The sequence below is a fragment of the Sceloporus occidentalis genome, unplaced genomic scaffold (assembly GCF_023333645.1).
Source record: "Sceloporus occidentalis isolate IW3139 unplaced genomic scaffold, rSceOcc1.0.p SCAF_63, whole genome shotgun sequence".
Lineage (NCBI taxonomy): Eukaryota > Metazoa > Chordata > Lepidosauria > Squamata > Phrynosomatidae > Sceloporus > Sceloporus occidentalis.
The window spans coordinates 2,860,923-2,882,751 of record NW_028317043.1 but is presented as its reverse complement, the minus strand read 5'-3'; the positions used below and the strand labels follow the sequence as shown (position 1 = coordinate 2,882,751).

The following is a 21,829-nucleotide window of genomic DNA, read 5'->3' as shown; positions in this document are numbered from 1 at the left end:
ATTAGTAATATAATAATAATAACAATAAAAATAATAGTAATCATCATCATCATCATCCTGCATGTCATACCACTGCAAGTCATGGTTTTTTTTTTGTTAAAAACACCATTTTCATTTACAAAATATAGAGACTTCAAAGTCCCTATAAATAATTCTGTATGTTGCTTTGCTTAACAAGGTACAGCAGTGGAGGATTAATAACTTTAGTTGCACTATTCTTTTATCTCACATTAAGCTTTTATTGAGTAATTTTGTTGGCTGTTTCCTGGACTGCTTCCTGATCCTAAGGAACCTTCTGAAATAAGCAGAGTCAGCATCATAAGCATTGCTCTGCCTGCACACAGAACATTGTTATCTTGGCAGAGACCTCATATTACTCATCAAAGCATCTGTGTACAATTTAGCATTCGGTAACTGAAAAGAGTATCAAATGAAAGAAGTTGATGTGAGGGATGTAGGACAGAATGTTGCAACCACTGGGATATATTTATTTTACTCTGCTTTGTTTTAGTGTTGAAGGATGCTTGGAAAGCAGACTTTTTCCTGGTATAGCTGCTAGTACGGCAAGCACAGCATGTTCGGCGTGGAGGATCTATTAGTGTCTCATGGATACAAAGTGTCTAAGAACTCACTTTCCTCGTGCCAGTCCCGGAATGACGGAGACCACCAAGAAGATAACAGGTCAGGCAGTGGGATGGTGAATGGTTTTAAAACAGACCAGGAGGTCTTTGCCGCCAACCCAAATCCACTCGCTAAGAGCTCCATCATCAATGATCATGAAAAGGGTTGCGTGAACAAGAGAAGGCAAATCAATTCCACTGGACATCACAAAGGCCAACCATGTTTTGAAGCATGTCACAATTCAGAAACAGGGTAAGAATTTTAAAATATGATTTTGTGTTTGCTTTCAAATAAAATATATGTAAAAAATAAATTTCCATACAAATCACAGATGATACGAAGAGTGTAGAGAGTTTCAAATATTTAATTGTTTATAAACCCTTTGAATGAATGAGGGGATCCTATCCAGAGCTGAACAGGGTTATGCCTATATATATGCAGGGCGTTGTAAAACAAAGGGTTAATGTGTGAGTCTCAAAGGGCACCATCGCACTTTATTGGCATTCACCTATATATATATATATCTCTGTAGCTCGTAAAACGGTGGTTACAATAGTCTATCACAAATGGGAATTTACTACCGCTGCCACTTACAAAAGATATTTATGTCTGTAAAGACATATGGACGGTGTCACGTAGATGACATCGCACAGACATACAATTACAGGATGCACATGTAGTGATGGAGGGAGGTGGATTAGGATTAACATGGAGGGCCACACATAGGTGTTAACAGAAATTCTGGGTGGTTTTTCATGTAGTAAATTTTTTTTTTCTAGTTTAGGCATGATTTAACCATTCTATGTAAAGTATTGCTTGCTCATACCATTCTTAACTGGTAAAGTAGACTTTAACTGTTTCATCAATTATAGTTTTGTAAAAAAAAGAGTGGTGACTTTGTTCGGCTTTCGTGACATTTCTTTAGGTTAGAAAGCTTAGATGTAATTCTATCATGATAAAAGATAGAATTCTTTCTTCCTTCTCCACAGTGATTTAAGAGGAGGACCTCAGCAAACTCAAGAGTGTCGGAGTCTTTGTATGCACACTTTATATTACTATAAGAGTATACTGTATATATATATATATATATATATATATATATATATATATATATTTATATGGGTATTGCAATATAAAATAATACTTTTTATTGGACTAACATTCCATTTTAAGGAATGTTAGTCAATTCAAGTCAAAAGCAATACTCAATATTTCAAGTCAATAATAATAGAATAATACCTTTTTATTGTCGAGCCAAAAACCAGTACTAACCACAAAACATCTAAGTAAGACATGGGCAGTGGTATAGAGATTAAGGAGAAAGATAGAGGCTGATAAGGTGCAGGTCATGGCAGTTTAAGGTCATAAATTAGTTTTAAGTATTGATTGTCTCTGAAGTTGTTTTTCTTCACCTTAAACTGCTGTGACCTGCACCTTATCAGTCTATCATTCTCATTAACCCCCCTACTGCTGCCCATGTCTTACTTAGATGTTTTGTATTTCTTTTGACATGCCAAAGGGAGGTTGATACTCTCGAAAGCCCACTGTCCTTAAAATGGAATGTTAGTCCAATAAAAAGGTTTTATTCTATATTGCTATATGCATTTCTTTCTCTCTCTGTATGTATATATATATATAGAGAGAGAGAGAGAGAGAGAGAGTGTGGCAATAGCTGCTAGTAGGAAGACCATTGTGTAGCAAACAAAGAGAAACAATAACTTAAAAAAAAACAGAGATAACTTAATGGGGAGGACTAGTTTGTAGGACAGTCAATCCCTCTGCCCCTCTTTCTGTCAATGATGCCCTTCTTCTCTGAGAGTGAAGAATGTTGGCTGGGTATGAGTGTATCTACAGTACATCCCAAAATAATAATTCCTAATCAAGGCATCTGAATGATCAACAACCTCTACATATCATCAGGACCCAATCAACTCATCCCCATCCAAGCCATCCTCTCCTACTGTTTCACTTTCCCCTCAGCCGAAGAGTAGATTGTAACCTCACAGGAACAGGGCCCTCTTCTCCTTTTGTACCAGTTTGTTGTGTGTGATTTTAAATTATGCCAGTGATTGTAGTAGTGCTACAGAATCTGCTGGCGCTATATAAATAATGTAATAATGTAGTGTGGAATAGAAGCAACAAAAATATGTTAATAAGTCACACCTCTAAAAACACAAAAATAAAGTATACATCTTCGCATATCTTCCAAGCTCCCCACTGGCACTTTTGCTGATAGTGGGGATCATGGGCCGGGTAGGGAGATCAGATTTCCCCTGACCGACCCACTGAGCTGTGAAATAAATCAAAGTCTGTGCTTTTGTTGTGCAGACCTCAATTGTATCCCCCACATGGACATACATCACGACATATTCATGCTGAGTGCTTCAATATGACATCATAACCCAACGTTCTGTTTCAATACATCACAGAATAGTAAGGTAGGTTGATTGTCCTGCCCTTGCTTCTATCTATGTCCCAACCAGCTCTAACCTTGGCTCCTAACAAAGGGTCTCCCACTTGGTTGAGCATGGTAGGAGTTATGCACCGACCATAATGGAGTGCTCTATTTGATGCTCAGGCATTTTTTTTAAACATGTAGGGTATATTTAATTTTGTTATGAGGCCATCCGCCAAAACAAGAAGATTTCAATTGAAAAGCACATGATATTTCAGATACACCTTTAAAATAAAACAAACACAGGAAGTATCCAGGATATAAACAGCCATTGGACAATTACTAGCAAAACATTACTTCCTGCTAGGCTGTACAGGTGGTCGAGATAAAAACATTATTATGTATTTTCCAAAGAGTACGATAAAGCTATGACCACAAATGCTATTAAAAACAATAAACACCAGAACATTTTGTAACAGACCGATTCCATTTGAATGACAAAGTGCACATTTCATGCAGTTATTTGCCACACATCTGTATACCTCCCAAGTGCCTCGTTTCAAAAGGGCACTGTCCTGTTGTCTCACCAAGCTGCAACGTACCCCATTTTTGGAGGTTGTGGGGATCATGGGCTGATTAGAGAGTTCCTCTAATTTTCCAATACCGGCTCACTGGGCTGTGCAACCCCCATGTGGCCACCATGCAAAATCTTGAAGCTGAGGAACATGATATGACTACTTATTTCAGCATTCTGCTTCAGTACATCGAGAGGTGACTGAATGGGTAGGGGTGAATAGTCCTGCCCCAGCCTCACCCGCAACCATGACCACTAAATACCCATTGCGGGACTGTCCCGGGCAATCCAGGACATGTGGTCACCCTACGATGTGAACTGGGAACTCTCTGGGTTTGACCATCAGCGGGAACTCCCCCAACGTCAGCAGGAAGGCCCGCGGACGTCAGCGGGAACTCCCATTAACGTCAGCGGGACCGCCCACCGATGTTACGGGACCGCCCACTGACGTCAGTGTGCAGCCCTGGCCGCGTCCCGCAAGGGAATGCTCCGGGTAGCCGGAGCCCAGAAGTTCCCAGGTGTGACGATGCGCACATCCGGCCAGTTCTGCCCATAAACCCAGATTCACCATCCTGTTGTCCTGTTATTTGAGTGAATGCATACGTAAAATGACAGTTTTCAAAACTGGCTTTAGAAAATAGAAAACTTTTATGCTCCACTAAACTTAGACACCAGATGTAGTGTTTGTGATCCTTCTTGGCAGCCTCTCAAAACAATAGGAAATAATTTCTACGGCAGGCAAGCTGAACCCATCATTTAGCATGAAAAACTATACTAATAAATGGAGAAAAAAATCCTTTTTTATATAATAATTTGCATACGCCTAGTTTAAAGTTGATGGTTTAATTACTAACTTGAATCCTTTTGTTACTTGCGTTATTAAATGAAGCATTAGAAACAACCTTTTACAGAAAAAATCTTTTAGTCGAGTAAAACTCTAAAACAACTAAAACACTTAATTGTCGTGGGAAACTAAAAGCAGGCTCTGGTAGGTCTGTACAAACTTTTAAAACTAGATTATGATTTAAACATTTCAAATTTTGGATTTGTGTATACATTTTAGACTATTTGTCTGTATAGAAGAGCCTGCACTTTATATACCACCAATCATGTAGGTTGTTGCCATAGAAACTGGAGAAATATCCTAGAAGTTTTGGGGAGGTTTTGTATGTAATTAGACTTTAAGAGGAAAGAACTAAATTACAGATCTGCTATGGTTTATTTGGGGAACAACCTAAGGAGTTGAATTCATGTATTGTATAAGTGCAACAGCAACGACCCCCTCTTTTCACCCTTCCTTTTGTTTCAGTTGCCCGTACTATTCCTTTAGATTGTAAGCTCACACCACGGGTTCCTCATAAGACCACCATGGAGCTCTGCACGTTCATATGATGCTTAGGCCTTGATGAAGGAAGCATTAATGGAGAGGTCTGTGATGACAGCCGCACCGACCTCAACCTACAGGCCAGGGTGGCTGTTGATAGGGCCCATGGAACACCCCAAGGATAAGCCTTGGCCCAAGGCAGCTGCCCCTTCTTCCTATACATCATGAAGGGCCAACTCCAGTGAGCGTCTGCTGCAGTTATATGACCCTGTATAATGTATACTTAAATCCTTGCCCCGTGAATTATGTTATACATGACCAAGTTCAGCTCTTCTTGCTGGAGAAACCTGCCAGTGTTGGCCGTTTATAATAAACAGTGAAAGGGGGGAGTTGAAACCAGACCTGTCCTGCAAACTCGCCTTTTAGTGAATAGTGCCCTTTGATCTTTGTGGTCCAGTGATCATATGACCAGTTACAGCCCTGTTGTTTCGCACAGGACAGCCTTGATTCTGATGGAACCAGCACCTCGCGTGACGCTCCATGCTGTCATGCTAAAAATAAGGTGATCTGGAAATCATGATGTCATTAGCGATGTAAATGGGTTAAACAAACACTTCATATCGAGTTTGTTACAGTAAAAATAATATATTTTGTTAAATCAGCATTTATGAATAAATTCTCTCAACCACACGCAGCACTGCTGCATAAAATGATATATGGAGCAAACCAGATAGCTTAGGTGGCATAATGGCATTTTGTGAAATATTTATTCAGCAAAAAAAAAAAAATGTTCATAAAATATATGCGTTTCTCTAAAACTAGGCAGGCAATTAAGATCCAGTGGGTCTCCCTAACCGTAATTCCTGTGCGGATCTATTTTTAATTCTCAAATAAATGAAGCTACAGCTTGTCCGCCAAGGTTTTGTGTGTGGATATGCTAAGCCATTGCGGATATAAAGTACTAGGGTGTTACTATAATAAGCTTCTTAATTATCTGTCCATATACTGCGAGGACCAAGCACTTTACATTATTTCATTACAAAGGTCTAGGCCTGGAACTCTGTGTGTCAATATATTAAATACAGATTCTTTGTTGGTATGTATAATCTATTCAGTGTTCTTTGTAACTATCTGACTTCTCTTGCATCTGGTATCTACAAATGAACTACGTAGGCATTATGAAAACTGTTCAGCGCTATAACAGCCGAACAGAGAAAGAATGGACTGGGAAAACATTATATGTTCTTCATCAATCACTCATACATGTTCTGTTTTATGTAGGAGCCAGCTGTTTTGGGACTTGCTTAATTCATGCTTAAGGGACACTCCAGACATCATATAAATATGATAGTTGGGTGGTTTTCTTTACATTTTTGTGAGGTCTCCATTGGAAATTCCTCCATATGCATTAGTGTTCTTCCCCCCAACTATTTGCCATGAAGCTCTTGAGGGCAAGTTTGCCAAGTTTTTTTAAAAACTGAGATTTATTTTACCACCAACTTTGGAAGTAAAGTTCAAATATGGGACCAACATAGTGCTTCAAATGAGACATGGGGTCAGTGAATCGATTGGTAAGAATTCCAGGTTTGAAAAACAGAAATCTTTATATTCAAATTTCCTCCAACATCCCAAAACATGACATAACTGTGTATGTGGGATTTGTCTATGTCCAGAAAATGTTGTTGAATGCAAATTAAGATTTTGTTTCTGTATTTGTCATTTTGGGTTTTTGGTTGTTTTTGCCAAAATCCTAATATCTTATAGCGTATATAAATGAGAATAGTTTCCTAAGCCAGAGTTGTCCTGAACAAAACAAAATACATGGTTGATGTGGGTACAAAACATGATAGGGGTTTACAGTTGAACTTAAGGGGTTAAAGGATGTCCTTCTAAGTGCAGCACATTCACTTTTTATGTTACTTGACAAGGATAAAATTGACTTGTCAAAAATGATATTCAGTAATTCTCTCTGGATGATTAATTTCTAGCGTACCTAGGAAAGACAGAAGACTTTACCATATTAAAAAAAATAAAAACTGCAAGAAAACATTTTTCCTCCCGGATTTAACATTAGGTCTGAATGCTAATATTGCCTTCAGTTACTTTTACAATGAAATTTGCGGTGACGATATTAGGTAACTTGATTGGTCTCCACAACATGTTTCTGTATTGACTCGTTACAATATGGCACCGCAGTGCAGATTTCTTGTTATTTCTTGATGTTAGTTACATGTTTTTAGTAATGTTTATTCTGACCGAGTTTAATCTGTGATACATAGTTGCCAAAGTGGACACCAGGAGTCAACAATTTATGTCGTGGTGGCATGAAATTGCAGCAATCAACTCCTGAGCCAATCAAAAACCATCTTTTACTGTTTGGTTTGGAATTTATAGGGGAAATAATATGGAGATTTTTGTGTGTTTTTAGCACTGTTTCATGTGATCAGACGTACAGCTTGCCCTAGACTTGTTATCTACTAATAACTGAACTCCTGCTTAAAAAAATGTAGGTTTCCCTACATAAAGTGTAATGTGTTTGTTTATAAACCTAACTATAGAAAAACTACAAAAATCAGACCGATGTCCCAAAGGGAAAATGCGCCTAGACCCCTGGCACTTTTTATTTTTAATGGAATATTTTTTTTAAAACAATTGGCAATCACTGTTGCATTATTCTATGAATTTCACCCCCCTTCCGTGCATGGAACTCATTTTATGTGTATTTCCCCTCTACACTCTTTATCATACTATGAGACCCCTTAAGTTGTAGGTAACCTATTTATATCAAAGTGTACATGTCTGCCTCGGGTTGCGTATGCTGATTAGTATCTAGCTCGTATTTTATCACAGACATGTTTATTCTTTTATGCTGTTAATATACCCTCAATCAGTAGCTTCACATGTTCTTGTCCTGCAGAGTTCACCATGTAAGGTACTGTTTATAATCTATATAGTTACATTCTGATGTTAAACATACCTCTACCTCTTACTGTGCCTTAATCACACTTTAATCAAACCGCATTCTACGAGTTAGTATGGGAACGCATTAAGATCCAGTGTACCAATATCACTCATAAATAAGTGCTTGCCAAATATATTTGTTTAGGCAATGTCGGTTGATAAGATGAACACACTCTGTATTACAATGCCTGTTACTCTTTCAGGCAGATGTCGATTTCATGCTTCCACAAGGAAAGTCAATTTGCACAGTGTGTTCTCAAATGCATAACATTTTCCATCTTTTATCTGATTGAAAGGCGGAAGAACCTGGTTCCTCCAATTGTGGCAGAAGGTTACAGCTCCCACTGTACCTTTTTTATTTTATGTATCACCGCTAAAGAATGGAATTTGGGTTACATTCATGAAGGACCCAAAATGCTTCTGAACCTGTATGCATATTATTATTATTTTATTATTTATTGTTTTATATAGCACCATCAAATTCCGTAGCGCTGTACAATGGGTAGACAAGACATAACAAATTGACCAACAGAGACAACGGGTGAGGAGGGCCCTGCTTAAACAAGCTTACAGTCTAGAGCAGGGGCGTCCAAGTTTTTTCTGCAGTGGGCCACTTCATCAGAATTGTATATGTGGGAGGACCGCACTGATTTTTCACTGTGAGAAAATATGGCCTTTAATAAAATATGCTTATTAAAATAAAGTAAATAACACAAAACCTTTACTTTTCCTCTCACTGATTCCTGGGCCTAGAAAGTTTTGTGACTACAAATTCAGGATTCAGGATAATTAAAAATTAAATAGTTCTATTTATTCTAGGGATGCACCAAAATGAAAATTCTGGACCAAAACATTCACGGTTCACTTAGCGAAAACCGAAAATGACCCCCACCTTTAAAAATAATAAAAACTCACATTTTTTATAATAGTAGGTAACACACCACAATTGGACAACAAAAAATTGCAATATGACTTGGCATGATAGGAGTGTGATTGCTAACAGCAGTCACACTCCTATCATACCCAGGCAACCAGTAAATGCTGGTACCTAGGCATGATGGGACTGTGCTTGCTGTGATTGCTGTTAGCAATCACACTCCTATCATGCCAAGTCAGCCAGTACATGCTGGTACAGGGTGGCTGTAAGTGATGTGCAGACCCCATACTGCTGGCAGCATCAATACACAAGGGGGCAGCTAGCCAGGTTTCATCATGTACTGGCTGACTTGGCATGGTAGGAGTGTGATTGCTAACAGCAATCACAGTCCCATCATGCCTAGGTTCCAGCACTTACACATCCATGCTATCACACACACTCATTCATTCATATACTCATTCATTCATTCACAGATTCATTCCCTCAATCAAACTGATTCAAACACCCTCCCCCACCCCCTTACCTGCACTGCAGCTTCTCGATGCCGCTCACAGACTTCAGCAGTGGGCGCAGCCTCCCTCTGCGTTCTCTGGTACTGCACAGAGGAAGCAGGACTGGAGCAGAGTCATGTGATGTCACGTGAAAGACCCTCCCACAGGTAAGTAGCAGGGCTCTTGTTGTAGCAGGGCTCGAGGTGCGGCCCGCGTAAGATTGGTTGCCCTGGCTGCCGATCTTACGTGGGCCGCACCTCGAGCTCTCGCGGGCCGCATTTGGCCCGCGGGCCGCATGTTGGACGCCCCTGGTCTAGAGCATTGAGCTTATAACAGTTTTGAATGGATCTAAAGTATGTCTGCTCCGTATTGGTCTGAAGTCTACCAGGACTAACAACAGTGCTTAAAAATGTACTCCTGTCTTGTGGGCACTTACTTCTTGGGCTGTTCGTGGTTTATTTTTTTTTTTTTTTACAATTTCAGATATAGCCAACAGGCTGTCGAGAGAAACAAAAATATTAAGCTGCATTTCCACCTTAACTAGCTGGTTTGTGTGTTTGGTGCCTTTTGGATAATGTGTTTTAAATAGGACTAAAAAAATTCTCACCTTTTTATTTTGTTGCAAAGTTAAGTAGGATATTGTTTCACCAATTATGTAAATTCACCTTTCTGATCAGTCAATCATTGGGGAAACAATCTCTTAACTTGGCAACATTGTAACAAGTTAAGCAATAAAATCTTGCATGTGGTTTCTAATGGAAATCTAATGGAAGTTGTACTCAAAAAATGCATAACACAATCACTAAATAGTGAAAAAAGTATATAATTTATTTTAAAAAAAAACAAGTAAAAGTGTATAAAGCACTTACATGGCTGTTTAGGCAAACATGAGAGAGACAGGAAAGCAGAGAGGTCCCCAATGTTTTGACCTAATTGGTCTTTATCAAGGGCGATCTCTCTCATGAGAGATTAGAGAAACAGCATTAAATATCAGGTGTTTCAGAGTTACATGTGCTAAACATATGTGTATGTTTAGTGTATGCGTATGTTTTAATAGTCAGCACTTGTTACTTGACTAGTGCTCTGTTAGTTGAATAATAGTGAGTATGGTTTAAGTGCTTGTTTTTTTCCCATTAGTCTGGAATTTGGACAGGTCATTGAATTTGAATTACTTAATTGATTAATAGAGCCCAGACCACAGCATGCGCTCAGTCTGTGCTCCCCTAGTTCATTCACAGCATCATCAAATGTGTTTAACTAGGTTTCTGAGCCAGAACATGAACCAAGCTTGATGTACCCTCTATAAACATGGGGAGGGAAGATACTCTTTTAGTTGCTTTGGTTTCCCATTTGAATCAGGGTCATAAACCACCCCAACTAAAGAAACCCACGCACGCAATGTGCTTGGGGCCACACTGAACCTTCTATCACCAACATTTCATTCATGCCCATTACATTTAAAAATGTAAAAGCAAATGATGGTTTATTTAGTCTGCATTGGAAAGGTAATTTACAGATAGTTTAAACAGTGTAGAATTTTGAAGTATTTAGAGAAGTAGCCAAAACATCATTGAAATCATCTAAAGAATCAAAACCATTTGTGAAGTATTAACCATCATGCACTTTTAACATGCAGAAAAAAAATCTGCACACATGCATGTCCTATTTGTGTCAAATCCAATTTTTGTCAGTTGTAATTTTGCTGGTGGCAGAGATGTGAAGTGAAATGGTGAATGGCTAATTTCTGGACACTAAACCTAAATTATTTTTAACATTTAATAATTCTGATGTGGGAGTTTTGATAATAAATTATTTTTATTTAAAAACAAAAATCGCATTAGATACAATAGTTTGTAAAAGTAATATATAAATAAACCTCACGTCCACACTGGATGATCTGGAAAGTAAGTAAGGTAGGTCATGTAAAAAGAGTTCTTGAAATATTTAATCAAGAAATGGAGACTAGGTTTAAATTTATTAATTTATGTTTTATTTTTTAAACTAATAGAATTAATGTCTGAATGTAACTTACACTCAAATACATTACAAATGTGTGCTGAAAAGTAAACAAGCATTGAAGTTCATCTTGAACTCTTGTGACGTACCAAGATGGAATTATGCTGGTGGGAGAACATTACAAGTTATTACAGACTGTGATAGCTTCTTGTACTTTATTTTTAAAGGTCCAACGCTGCGTGCCAGGTATCTCAGCCTAGGCTCTGTTTACAATTATTGATAATCATCTTCTTTACAATGGTGCCTGATATTATACTATCACCATATACTGTATAATAACCCACTGGCTGTCAAACCCTACCATTACCAGAACTTAAGCTTACTGAAAATATCCCAGGACATCTTCCTGTAGCATTGATCATTATTTTTGTGCATTGATCCTTACGAAAAATTACTGCAGTTTTTTCTGAAGTAATACTGCAGTTTTTTTGGACATGAAAAAACTGCAATACTGCACGTTTACTGCTAGATGCCCTTTATCAGAATCCACACACCTGCGGACCTCAGCCCCCAACCTAACCCTACCTTCCTTAATGAGCACACTTCATTTCTTGCACATGCAGGAGGAGAAATGTTTTCCTTAGAGACAGATTTCACTCCAATATTTAGGATAACACAGCCAGTCCTCTTATGTGCTCAGCTTGGAGGGTGTACGCTGCCCTTGCACATCCTTCTACGATATGGCACATCCTTCTGCTAACCTTCTTATCTTTTCTAACAGAGTAAATAGTGTAGGTTTGATTAGATTCCTTTCTCCCATTGACTGGTTGGAATTCTTTAGCTATCATAGAATTTGTTCTTAAAATGCCACTGCATGTTTACAATTATATTTAATAGTTTCCAAAGTGGTAAATGGGCCTGCTCACTCTTGTGTCCATACTCATTATACACTGAATTCTCAGTAATGTATTTCTTACATGGCTGTACCCTCCAATATTCAAGGTGTCCAAAGCCAGACACCTTGGTTGGGAGCGTGATTAGAGGTGAGACAAGAGTTTAGTTCTGAGAAATCTGAGGGCAAGGCCACGTAACTTTACATGTCCCGCCGTCTTGTGATAAGGCAGAACTATGGATATGATATATTTTAGGATGATCTCTCTCTTTTTAATTAGTTTCAGTCATTATTAATATAATCCCTTAGGTCTATATCCTCGTAGATCAGCCAAAAGTTTAAAAAAAAAAATTGTTTTATTTTTATTTATTTTTTTTTGCTTTTTGCTATGGCATAGTTTCTAAAGCTTCAATTATTCACTTTCCCAACATAAGCAGCCCTTTAGGACTGATGCCATGATGAAAGCTGCCTCTTTTATGATATGTTATAAAATTAAGGTCCTGACAGCCTTATAATATGTTTTTTTACATATCTATAATGATTATGTGTGGCCTATAGCAGTGTTTGTGATATAGTGATCCACCCCAGCGATCTTTAGGATGGCTCTATGAGTTTTACAACTCAATACACTTCCCATTTCTGAAGACTTTATTTAAACATGTTGTTTTTGTTGTAGGATCCCCGACAAAACTCAAATGGAAAGGTCTTATTGGACGAAGACTGATAAAGATGTTCAGTACTGGAGAAGAAGAGGCCAGGACTTCAGTGTGTTATTAGGATACAGAGATGATGGAGTGGCAGGAGGCAAAATAATATCCTCACCTGATTCTGAAGGACAACAGGAGTGCAGTAACATAGACAGAAATGCTAAAGAAAGTTATAGTGGTATCCTTCAAAACATGGAAAACACAGGGAACAATGCTGTCTATAAGAAATGGAAAAAGACACTTGAAGAGCAGCCAGAAAATGTAAACAAAAACACAACGAAAGATTTGAAAATAAATGAGAGAGATTTGTCAGATGGACACAGTGAAAAAACATTACAAGAATTCATCTCATGTTCACTTGGAGACAATGTTCTAGGGCGTGCTAATAAGTTAAAATCACAGTCCTTGCCAAAAGTTATTTCACCCGACAGTGTAAGGCGCCTAGAAGTCCACTCCGTCGCTAGTGACGGTTCTCAAAAGAAGGAAGACAAATGCATAGTAAATCCTGACTGTAGACGTAATTCGTTCTCAAAGCCCAAGTACAGTAGACCATTGAAACCTCCTTCGTATGAACTTCACCAGCAAACGTGGGGGGCAGCTGAATCCAATGGAAGTCCGGATAATCAAAAAGATGATCGCCCATCCCTTTCCAGCTCTCTTGACTCACCCCAGGACAGTTGTTTTCAAGAGTCAGGTCTTGAACCGCCAATTTACATACCACCCCCGTCTTACAAGTCTCCACCTCTTCAACATGCTACTAATCAATATTTTAATAAAGTGCCTACCACTGCCAACCACTGTCACCCAAATCACCTGGTGGAGAAAACCAGCACGAGTAATAAAGCACCTATAAGCTACCCAGGAAATTTCGTTCCTTACAATAAACTGGCCAAACATGGGCATGCGGACAATTGTAGAGAATCTGTACAGTATATTTCTTTTGAAGACCCTCGTATAAAGCATTTTGCAGGTGGACAAGATACAGAAAAGCAAGAGTGTAGTAAAAAGCGCATGGAATTAAGAGAATCTAAAAATCAGGAAACCAGTTTTCAGAAAAGAGACAGAGTCAGTGCCTTTACGAATTCCAAAAATGCGGGACATAATAATGTAAAAAGAGAAGGTATCAAGCACAAACAATGGTTGCACATTTCAATCCCTGATCAGATGTGTTATTCGTTGCCTGAACATAGAGAAGGGTCCACAGCATGTAGCTTACCAGACGAGCATGAACCTAATCACAAGCTTTCACTAAAAAAGACACACTCTGACAGTGCATGTGAAACTGTAACAAAAGTGAGAAAGTTTGAGCCTGAGGCCTATCTCCAGAACAGAAAGAGTTCAAAGAGAAGGCTAAATGAAACAATATTTTGCTTGGTCTCTATTCCGGTAAAATCAGATTCAAATGCACCAGAAATGTCTAAGAAAAACAAAGATTTCACAGACAGCACAGTCAGGATGAACATGTTAAAACACACCAACGAGGGTCTGCATGAGCAAACGCTTTTAAGTGCGTCTTCCAGTGACTTAGAGCTACAAACACTTACAGGAAGCATGAACAATAATATAGAGCTACTAAAACAAGCACAGCCCAAAACAGAGGAAAATAAACAAGCGAGTGACCTCAGATCTGTAGAGCAGAGGAAACATCGAGAACTTGTGTATTCTGGTTCTTGGCCAGGTGATCAGTACAAGGATCAGCAAACTCAAACTGTCTTTACAGATATACAAAATTCACCACGTTCCGATAGTTCAAAAACAAATGAGTTGCACGATAAATGCTTGAAATCTCACTGTGTTCCTGTTACTGGGCCAGTCGACTCAAAGCTTCCTACAGAAAATGGCAGACTCAGCATGTTCAGTATGAAAGGCCAAATGAGTCTCAATCCTTCCAGCAACAGTGCATTTTCAAGGACATCTTCATTAATGACAAATGTAAATAAAACAGAGGCATGCCAAAGGCTTCCATTTTCTAACGAGATTACAAATGAAAAAGGAAACATGGCATGTGGTAAGAATGAGCTAGAGGATGGAAATCCTTGCAATAAAAAAGAAGTTTTTGGTCAGTTTCTTTTAAAACCAGTTAGTCGCCGACCCTGGGATGCAATAAGTGAACTGGAAAGTTTAAATAAAGAATTTCAAGAACAAGAACGTACATGTGATGGTGACAAGAATGTAGCAAAGGAGCAAATCAAAGGTGTTCCAATGGAATTGTCTACAACAACCAACGTGCCCAAGAATGGAATGATAAATCTCCATCAGCATGTGATAGAAATACAAGAGATTCCATTGTTCGAGCTTCAAGATAACAGTGAATCGGAAAGTCGAGGCACAGAAAGGTCAATACATGATAATAAAGAGTCTGGGGCTATATTACAAAAATGTGCCAAAATAAAAGATTTCAGAAGTAAGTCGGGAAAGTCGTTAGATGAATGCTTAAAGACAGAACTACACATCAAACACAAAAGAAGTGGTAACATCACACATACAAATAACTTTGTTATAACCCATGTGGACCAATCTGAAAAGAAAATCAAAACACATTCAATTCAAGCAGACCATGACAAATTTGCTGTAACAAATTTATACCATTTCAGAGAAAACAAAAATTGCATTGAAAGACCAACTGTGGATGTTGAGAAAATGACCTCCACCAGATTTGGCCAGATTGATGATAATACATTAAAGAAGCTCTCTCTTGCCGATAAAAGCCATGGTCTTTCTGTTCCGGATTTGACCAAACATTTGGCCAGTGCAAACCATAATGGAGAGCTTCATGAAGAGCATCAAGGTGTGGAAATCCTAGAGAATGAATCGCTTTTTGAAAGAGCCGCCAGAATTCTGGGAATTGAGGTGGCAGATGACAGTTTAGTCTCTACTGAGAGTTCTGAAACTCAAAGTCCAGAAATTCTGGTCTCCAAAGAGGTAAAAGACACAGATAAAGTCAGTGAAATATCCTTTTCTACAAGCAAAACCCCAGGAATTTCAAACAATGGCCTTCATTCCACTTCAGACGCAGAAGGAGCCACACAGAAATTAGTAAACCTTGATCAAAGCCTCCGGGCACCTTTGGTTTGTTCTCCAAATAGTGAAACGAATGTTTCCCGTAGTGCTGAGAAAAGATTGAGGAACACATCGAAAATGATTGAAACATTACAAGGAAAGCTTGCTTCCACACCGGTTCGCACAGCTGTGGATCGCCTGGCTCGAATGAAGGAAGTTGACTCGGTATCGCGAATAAGAAGACTAAGCATTAAAAGCACAGATTCAGGCGATGAAATAGATGACGACAAGCACTTGCACAGACAACAGGATTCGGGTCCGCATAAATTTTCAGCGGGTTCCATTTATAAACGGGTTATATCTCTTGACGAAAGTTTATTAATCAACACAAAGAGCAGGGAAACTTTAAATCTGCCATTTACTGGTAAGAAAAATGACATCTCCCATGCTATTTTTACTCCTGTGTTTTTAACTATGTAATGAGGAAGCTATCTTATTATATATATATACTCTATGAATTGGTGTAATTCATGCCATGACCTTCACTGCAAACTATTGATATAGAATATTAAGTTAAAAATGCAGCCTGAAAAACAGGACATTTCCAACCATGTAAAAAGTAATCATTTTTTTTTTTATTTTTTTTTTAACAATGTTGTATAGATCAAACCCATATCACTAATATTTGCAGGCCTACATTGATCTGACTTGAGGCAGTGTAGCAGATGGATCCATTATCGTACCAGGGATTACCCTCTAAATGTATAATCTGCCACGGCTGGCAAATATTTCCTAGTTGCCCCCCCCCCCAGTCAAGTCGTACTGGTTTACCAGCGTTCCCAGGGAATAGTTTTCAGCACGGCTGCTGTAGTCACCCGAAGTGAGCCTGGAATGGCTCTGATTGATTGGAGTGGAATCTCAGAATAAAGAACAAACTGTGATGAGGAACTCAGATCTTTTTATTACATTTATCAGATTTAAATTATGTTTTCAAAACTATTGTGCTGTTTTCTTTAAAAAAAAAAAAAAAGTTCTAGTTTTTGCATAAAATAATGTTTCCAAGCAACTCCATATTAATCATTTGAATGTGTTCTAGCTCTGTTGTCTTCTAATCTACTAGACAACACCCCGACTCCTTATCATACTGCTTGTGGGAAACAATAGAATGACCCAGTTTTAATCACCTAGTCAGACAGTAGAATCATCTCAGTGTGGGGATTGTGCAGTGAATGTTACACAAAATATCACATCACTGAGGCTGAACTTGATGGACACGTCTTTTTTCAACTATGTATGCAACTATGTAACTGACAACAATGGCAGCCACCAGGTCCGCAGATAAGAGATGTTTATTGGAACAATTAAGTTGATAAACCGGGTTTTTGTGGATGCCAGCCTACATTACTGTATAAAATACTTCCATGGGACTCCCCATTTAATAATTTGTCTTCTCATTACCGTACCTGGGAACGCTACGGGTTTGACCCAAAGTCTCCAGGAGAAGCTCTGCTTTCCCAGGTCCCCGTGTTAGCTTCTTTTTTTAGCAGAATTGTGCTTGTTCTAATCTAACAATTTTGTAAGATTATTTTCACTGACTTCTCTGCTGTTTTATGTTGCAGATGCATATGACCCAGCCAGAGTGGAAAGAGTTTAGTGTGTGGATCGTGTGCACGTGATGTCAAGAAACATGAAGTTACTGGAATCGGAGGCCAAGTTTTTATCAGCGAAATCAAATGAGAATTGTGGGGCTTTTTGTAAAAGTTATTAATGGCGTGTATATACTGCCTTTAATACTGCCAAAACATTATTATTCACAATATACTCATATAAGATATAACCCCGAGAAAGAAAAAAAATCAGAGTTACTTGGAGCACATTACTTTGATTTTGACCAATGCAGTTCACATTAGAAGCGTTTTTCGGAACTCCTGATACAATTCTGTTGTACATTTTGAATGTAACATTGAACCGTGCACAACTTTAACGATGCAGGCAAATAGTTATTTAACACTCTACATAATCTGAATGTATACACACTGACACTTTGCATAGGACTTTGAAGATTATTATTTGTCTATTAGAAAAATACTTTAAGATTATTATAATTATCATCATTATTTTGCTTTTGTTATGCCTTTGTTGCTAAATGGGTTTTTTAGACATTGCCGCATTACAATCAGGTGGTAAAACATGAAACGAGATTGCAACGTTCCGTAATAATTGGACTTCATTAATGCTTTTTGAATGACAGAATATTTTAATGGTTGAAAAAAAACTAGTTTTAGGGATTCAAGAATGTTATCCAAACAGCTGCCTTGCCAGGATGAATAGACCTAATTGGAAATGTATCCTGTTGGAGAGAAACATCTTTTCAAAAAATATTAGATTTTATGGATGAGAACTGTTACTGTCTTTGAATTAATACAGAATGAGTATGTACAAAAAGGTGATAAGTATTCTAACCCTTGCAGTCTTTATCAAGCGATGATAAAGGCTTCCAATGGGTGGGTAGAAACGTTGACCCCTTTTTTGTATTTTAATAAATTCAATTCTATTGTAGTTATATACATACACCCAACAATACAGAGCGTGGGCACCAATAGTATACAAAATAAGCAAATTTCTTTTGACAAGCGATTCTACCGCGAGAAACAAGCTTTGATGTGCGTAATTTCTCTGTACAGAAGGAACCTCAAGGGAGAGCAGACATGTCAGAACCCTTGAAATTTTCCACAAGAATACGACGTATAACTCGTTCTATCCAAACGGACACGAAAAATACTTTCTAGAAAATAAGGCTTTTTAGCCAATGAATGGACAGAGCCACAAAACCAACAAGCCACGTTATTATTACACATCTAAGAACTAAGGGGAGAGCCAAAAAATCTGCTTTGTTATGTGAAAGAGATAACTGCTTCTAAAAATATTCTTGCTGCGCTGTGATCTTTAAGATTAACTGAGACAATGTGGCAATAAAATGGCCCAGCAGATACATTTAAGTTCTAACTCACAAACCTGCCAACACTTGCCTTGTCTGATTACGTTTTGTGGCACCAGTTAAATCCCTTTACAAAAAGTATATCTGGCTTCGGGATATCTATCTATCTATCTATCTATATATATACTGTATGTATATATGTGTGTATATATGTGTGTGTGTATATATATATATATATACATATATATATATATATATACTGTATATACGGTATATATATATACATACATATACATATAGCAACTTATCAACGTATAAGGAAAATTAACCTCTGGAGTGCCAGATAGTTAGGCAGGGCATGAGGGTAACTTCGTTACACTCATCTGGCAACCAGATTTTTTCCGGCCAGTGTGGCATAAAAGCAGGCAGCGTTCCACATACATATGCATATTCCAGATGTATTATCGAAAGAAGACAATTAGATGAATTCCAGACATATCTAAGGCAGTTGTACTAGTTTTTTTTAATAATGCACCTTGCTAAAAACATGAAACAGAGTTTCATATTATAACGCATTTTTGTATAATCTGTTTCATATAGCGCAGAATATTTGTATGGTGCACTGTAAACTGTTACAACTGTTTTCACTGAAGTTACTTATGTAGATACAAAGGATACGAGAGCTGAGTTTATTAAGAACATGACATTATCTCAAGTCACATAATATCTTTTAATGTTCAGACCTGTTCGTTCAATGCCACATACCGGTATGGCAAACCAAAGTATTGATTGAGATCTTTAATTTGCACATAGATCTTACCTAATTTTAGCACACTTCAACAGATAGGATGAGTATAAAGAACAGTATAAGTATGAGTATAAAAAAAACAGTAACAAGTCCTCAAAGAATTACAAATCAATTCGATTTAAAAAAAAAAAAAAAAAAGCCTTATTACACCCATGATGTTGTTTAGTGATCAAACCCATAGGTGGCGCTACTATATAGTTACGTAGCTTGAGGCCTTTATGTGAAGATGTATGGAGAAGACATATTAAATAGATATAGATTTGCAATATTAGTGCACAGGTAAAATGTTTTGTTCTTTAATTAAAAAAAGAAAAGACATGAATGTATCTGTAATTAAATCTATTAGTGATATTAGTTATATCCCCATTACATTTAGAGCCTGAGTTCGGTGAACCAAAGCCCAGCAAAGACCACAATGAATGATCTTCTAGGTTTATTCACTAAAGTGAGTAGAGAGCAGTAGAGTTGCAGTTTCAGGTCAATCAACTTGGCCATCCATTATAAAGGACCAACTCCAGTGAGCTTATTCAACAAGAAAAACTTGCTTGGGTCTGTATAATGCATAGTTCAGGTTATCTTTAGAGACAACTCATCAATGTAAATATGCATTACACAGGGCCAGCTCCACAATTCTTGCAAGACTTCCCATCGTTGGCCCTTCATAAAGTATAGTGAAGTCAGGGAGTAAAAACTGCATCCTCCAGCTTTAGTGAACAAATCCAAAATGATGTCCAAAAATAAAACATGAAGCCAAAATGTGTCTAATCATCCGCATTCAATAAAACTGCTATATCCATGTTCTATAAAGAGTTAGTTGTTGGTCCTAAATGTAGGAGTAGAGGATGTCCACGAGGACAGCTCTTCTTTATGAGATATAACACTGTAATCCATTTTCTTCCCATTGCTTTAACATTGTGAGGGAGTAAGACAGCTGGTAAGACTATATATATATATCATAAAGTCTGACTAGTCCTGCCTTGAAGCCCCTCTCAGCTTTTCTCAGGCTCGCAGTAGTACTGGCTTTCCAGCAGACTGTTATCCCATATCTTCCAGGTATATGTTTAGCTTTGCATTACTTGCTTAGTTATCCACCATTAGATAACGGCCCTCTCTTTACTTTTCTTTAGTTTTGGGTACATTCGTAATAAGTAATGTCTTACTTGATTTATGTAGAACCTATGTCTAACATGCATTTTTACTTATCAACCACGTCATCTTGAAATAATGAAATCCATCATTAGATGATCACATACATATATTATTTTAAACATGTTGAGCATTGCATTTAGCCTTTAAATATAAGCTATACTAGGTGTGTGTTTCGAGGCCACGCAGTCCTGAAATATATTCTTAATACATGCAAATGTCTGTCCTGTGCATTGTCCAGCAATTATAAGTGCCTGTTTTTTTTGTCTTTTTCAGAGTTATATTAATCAAGAATTGTTTGTCTATTGTATGTAGCCATGTAGAAATCGCTGGCACAATACAAATATTAATAGTCAGAAATGTTTTATTCCTTAATATCAGCTATTTAATGTTTTAAAGGGTTAACGTTATTAACCTAACATCCTTATGCAGCACAAAACATGCATACATCCATTGTTCTTTGGTACGTATCCTAGAACACAACGTTCATCAAATGGTTAATGGGGTAGGCTGGAGATACAAGAACGCTAAACTCAGCCACGTGAAAAATAGATCATTTCAAGAACCCAACAACCTGGAAAACTTTTATGCAAGTAAATTACTTTCACTGTGCCACAAAATTGTGTTGATAGGTACCTAGATGTAAAAGTCACATATAAAAGTGGTTAGGTGCAAGCAGGGCAGTGTTAGGAATTATGCCTCCTGGTATTTGTTGCTGTGGACGCTTTAATATCTCTGATATAGATATCCTAGATAAACATTTAGGGGGCGGGAAATTAATTATTATTTGAAGTCTTATTTTCCGGCAGATGGGTTCGCTCCATAATGACTCTCCCATTTGTGTGAAATGGTATGTAGCTGGTCATAATGCCTAATATGAGAGTAGGAGTAGCAAAGCATCATAGGACTTGTAGTCCGTCGGTAGATAACAAATACTACTATGCCCCCTAGCCTTTAGTAGCTGCTTCATATTAATATTGTTAATGGGTAGTATTTATAAAGTAAACAATATCATTGAAACTTTTCTTGTTACAACTATTTTTTTACTTAACAACGAATTAATGAAATCTATAATCATTACACGATTGCATTGAGTATGTGTATAAATGATATGTAAGCTTTTTAGTTGATCAGAAATG

The 21,829-nt window shown here is 37.7% G+C and overlaps 1 protein-coding gene across 1 annotated transcript in view; it reads left to right on the top strand.

Annotated features, from left to right (window-relative positions):
• LOC149287188 (junctional cadherin 5-associated protein-like) overlaps positions 1-16,278 on the top strand; it is a 48,552-nt gene extending 32,274 nt beyond the window's left edge. Inside the window, exons 2-3 of the mRNA XM_089493182.1 lie at positions 11,427-11,445; positions 12,768-16,278. Coding sequence (XP_089349308.1) covers positions 11,427-11,445; positions 12,768-16,278 — 3,530 coding nt within the window. The remainder of the gene's footprint in view (positions 1-11,426; positions 11,446-12,767) is intronic.
• Positions 16,279-21,829: the final 5,551 nt, after the last annotated feature.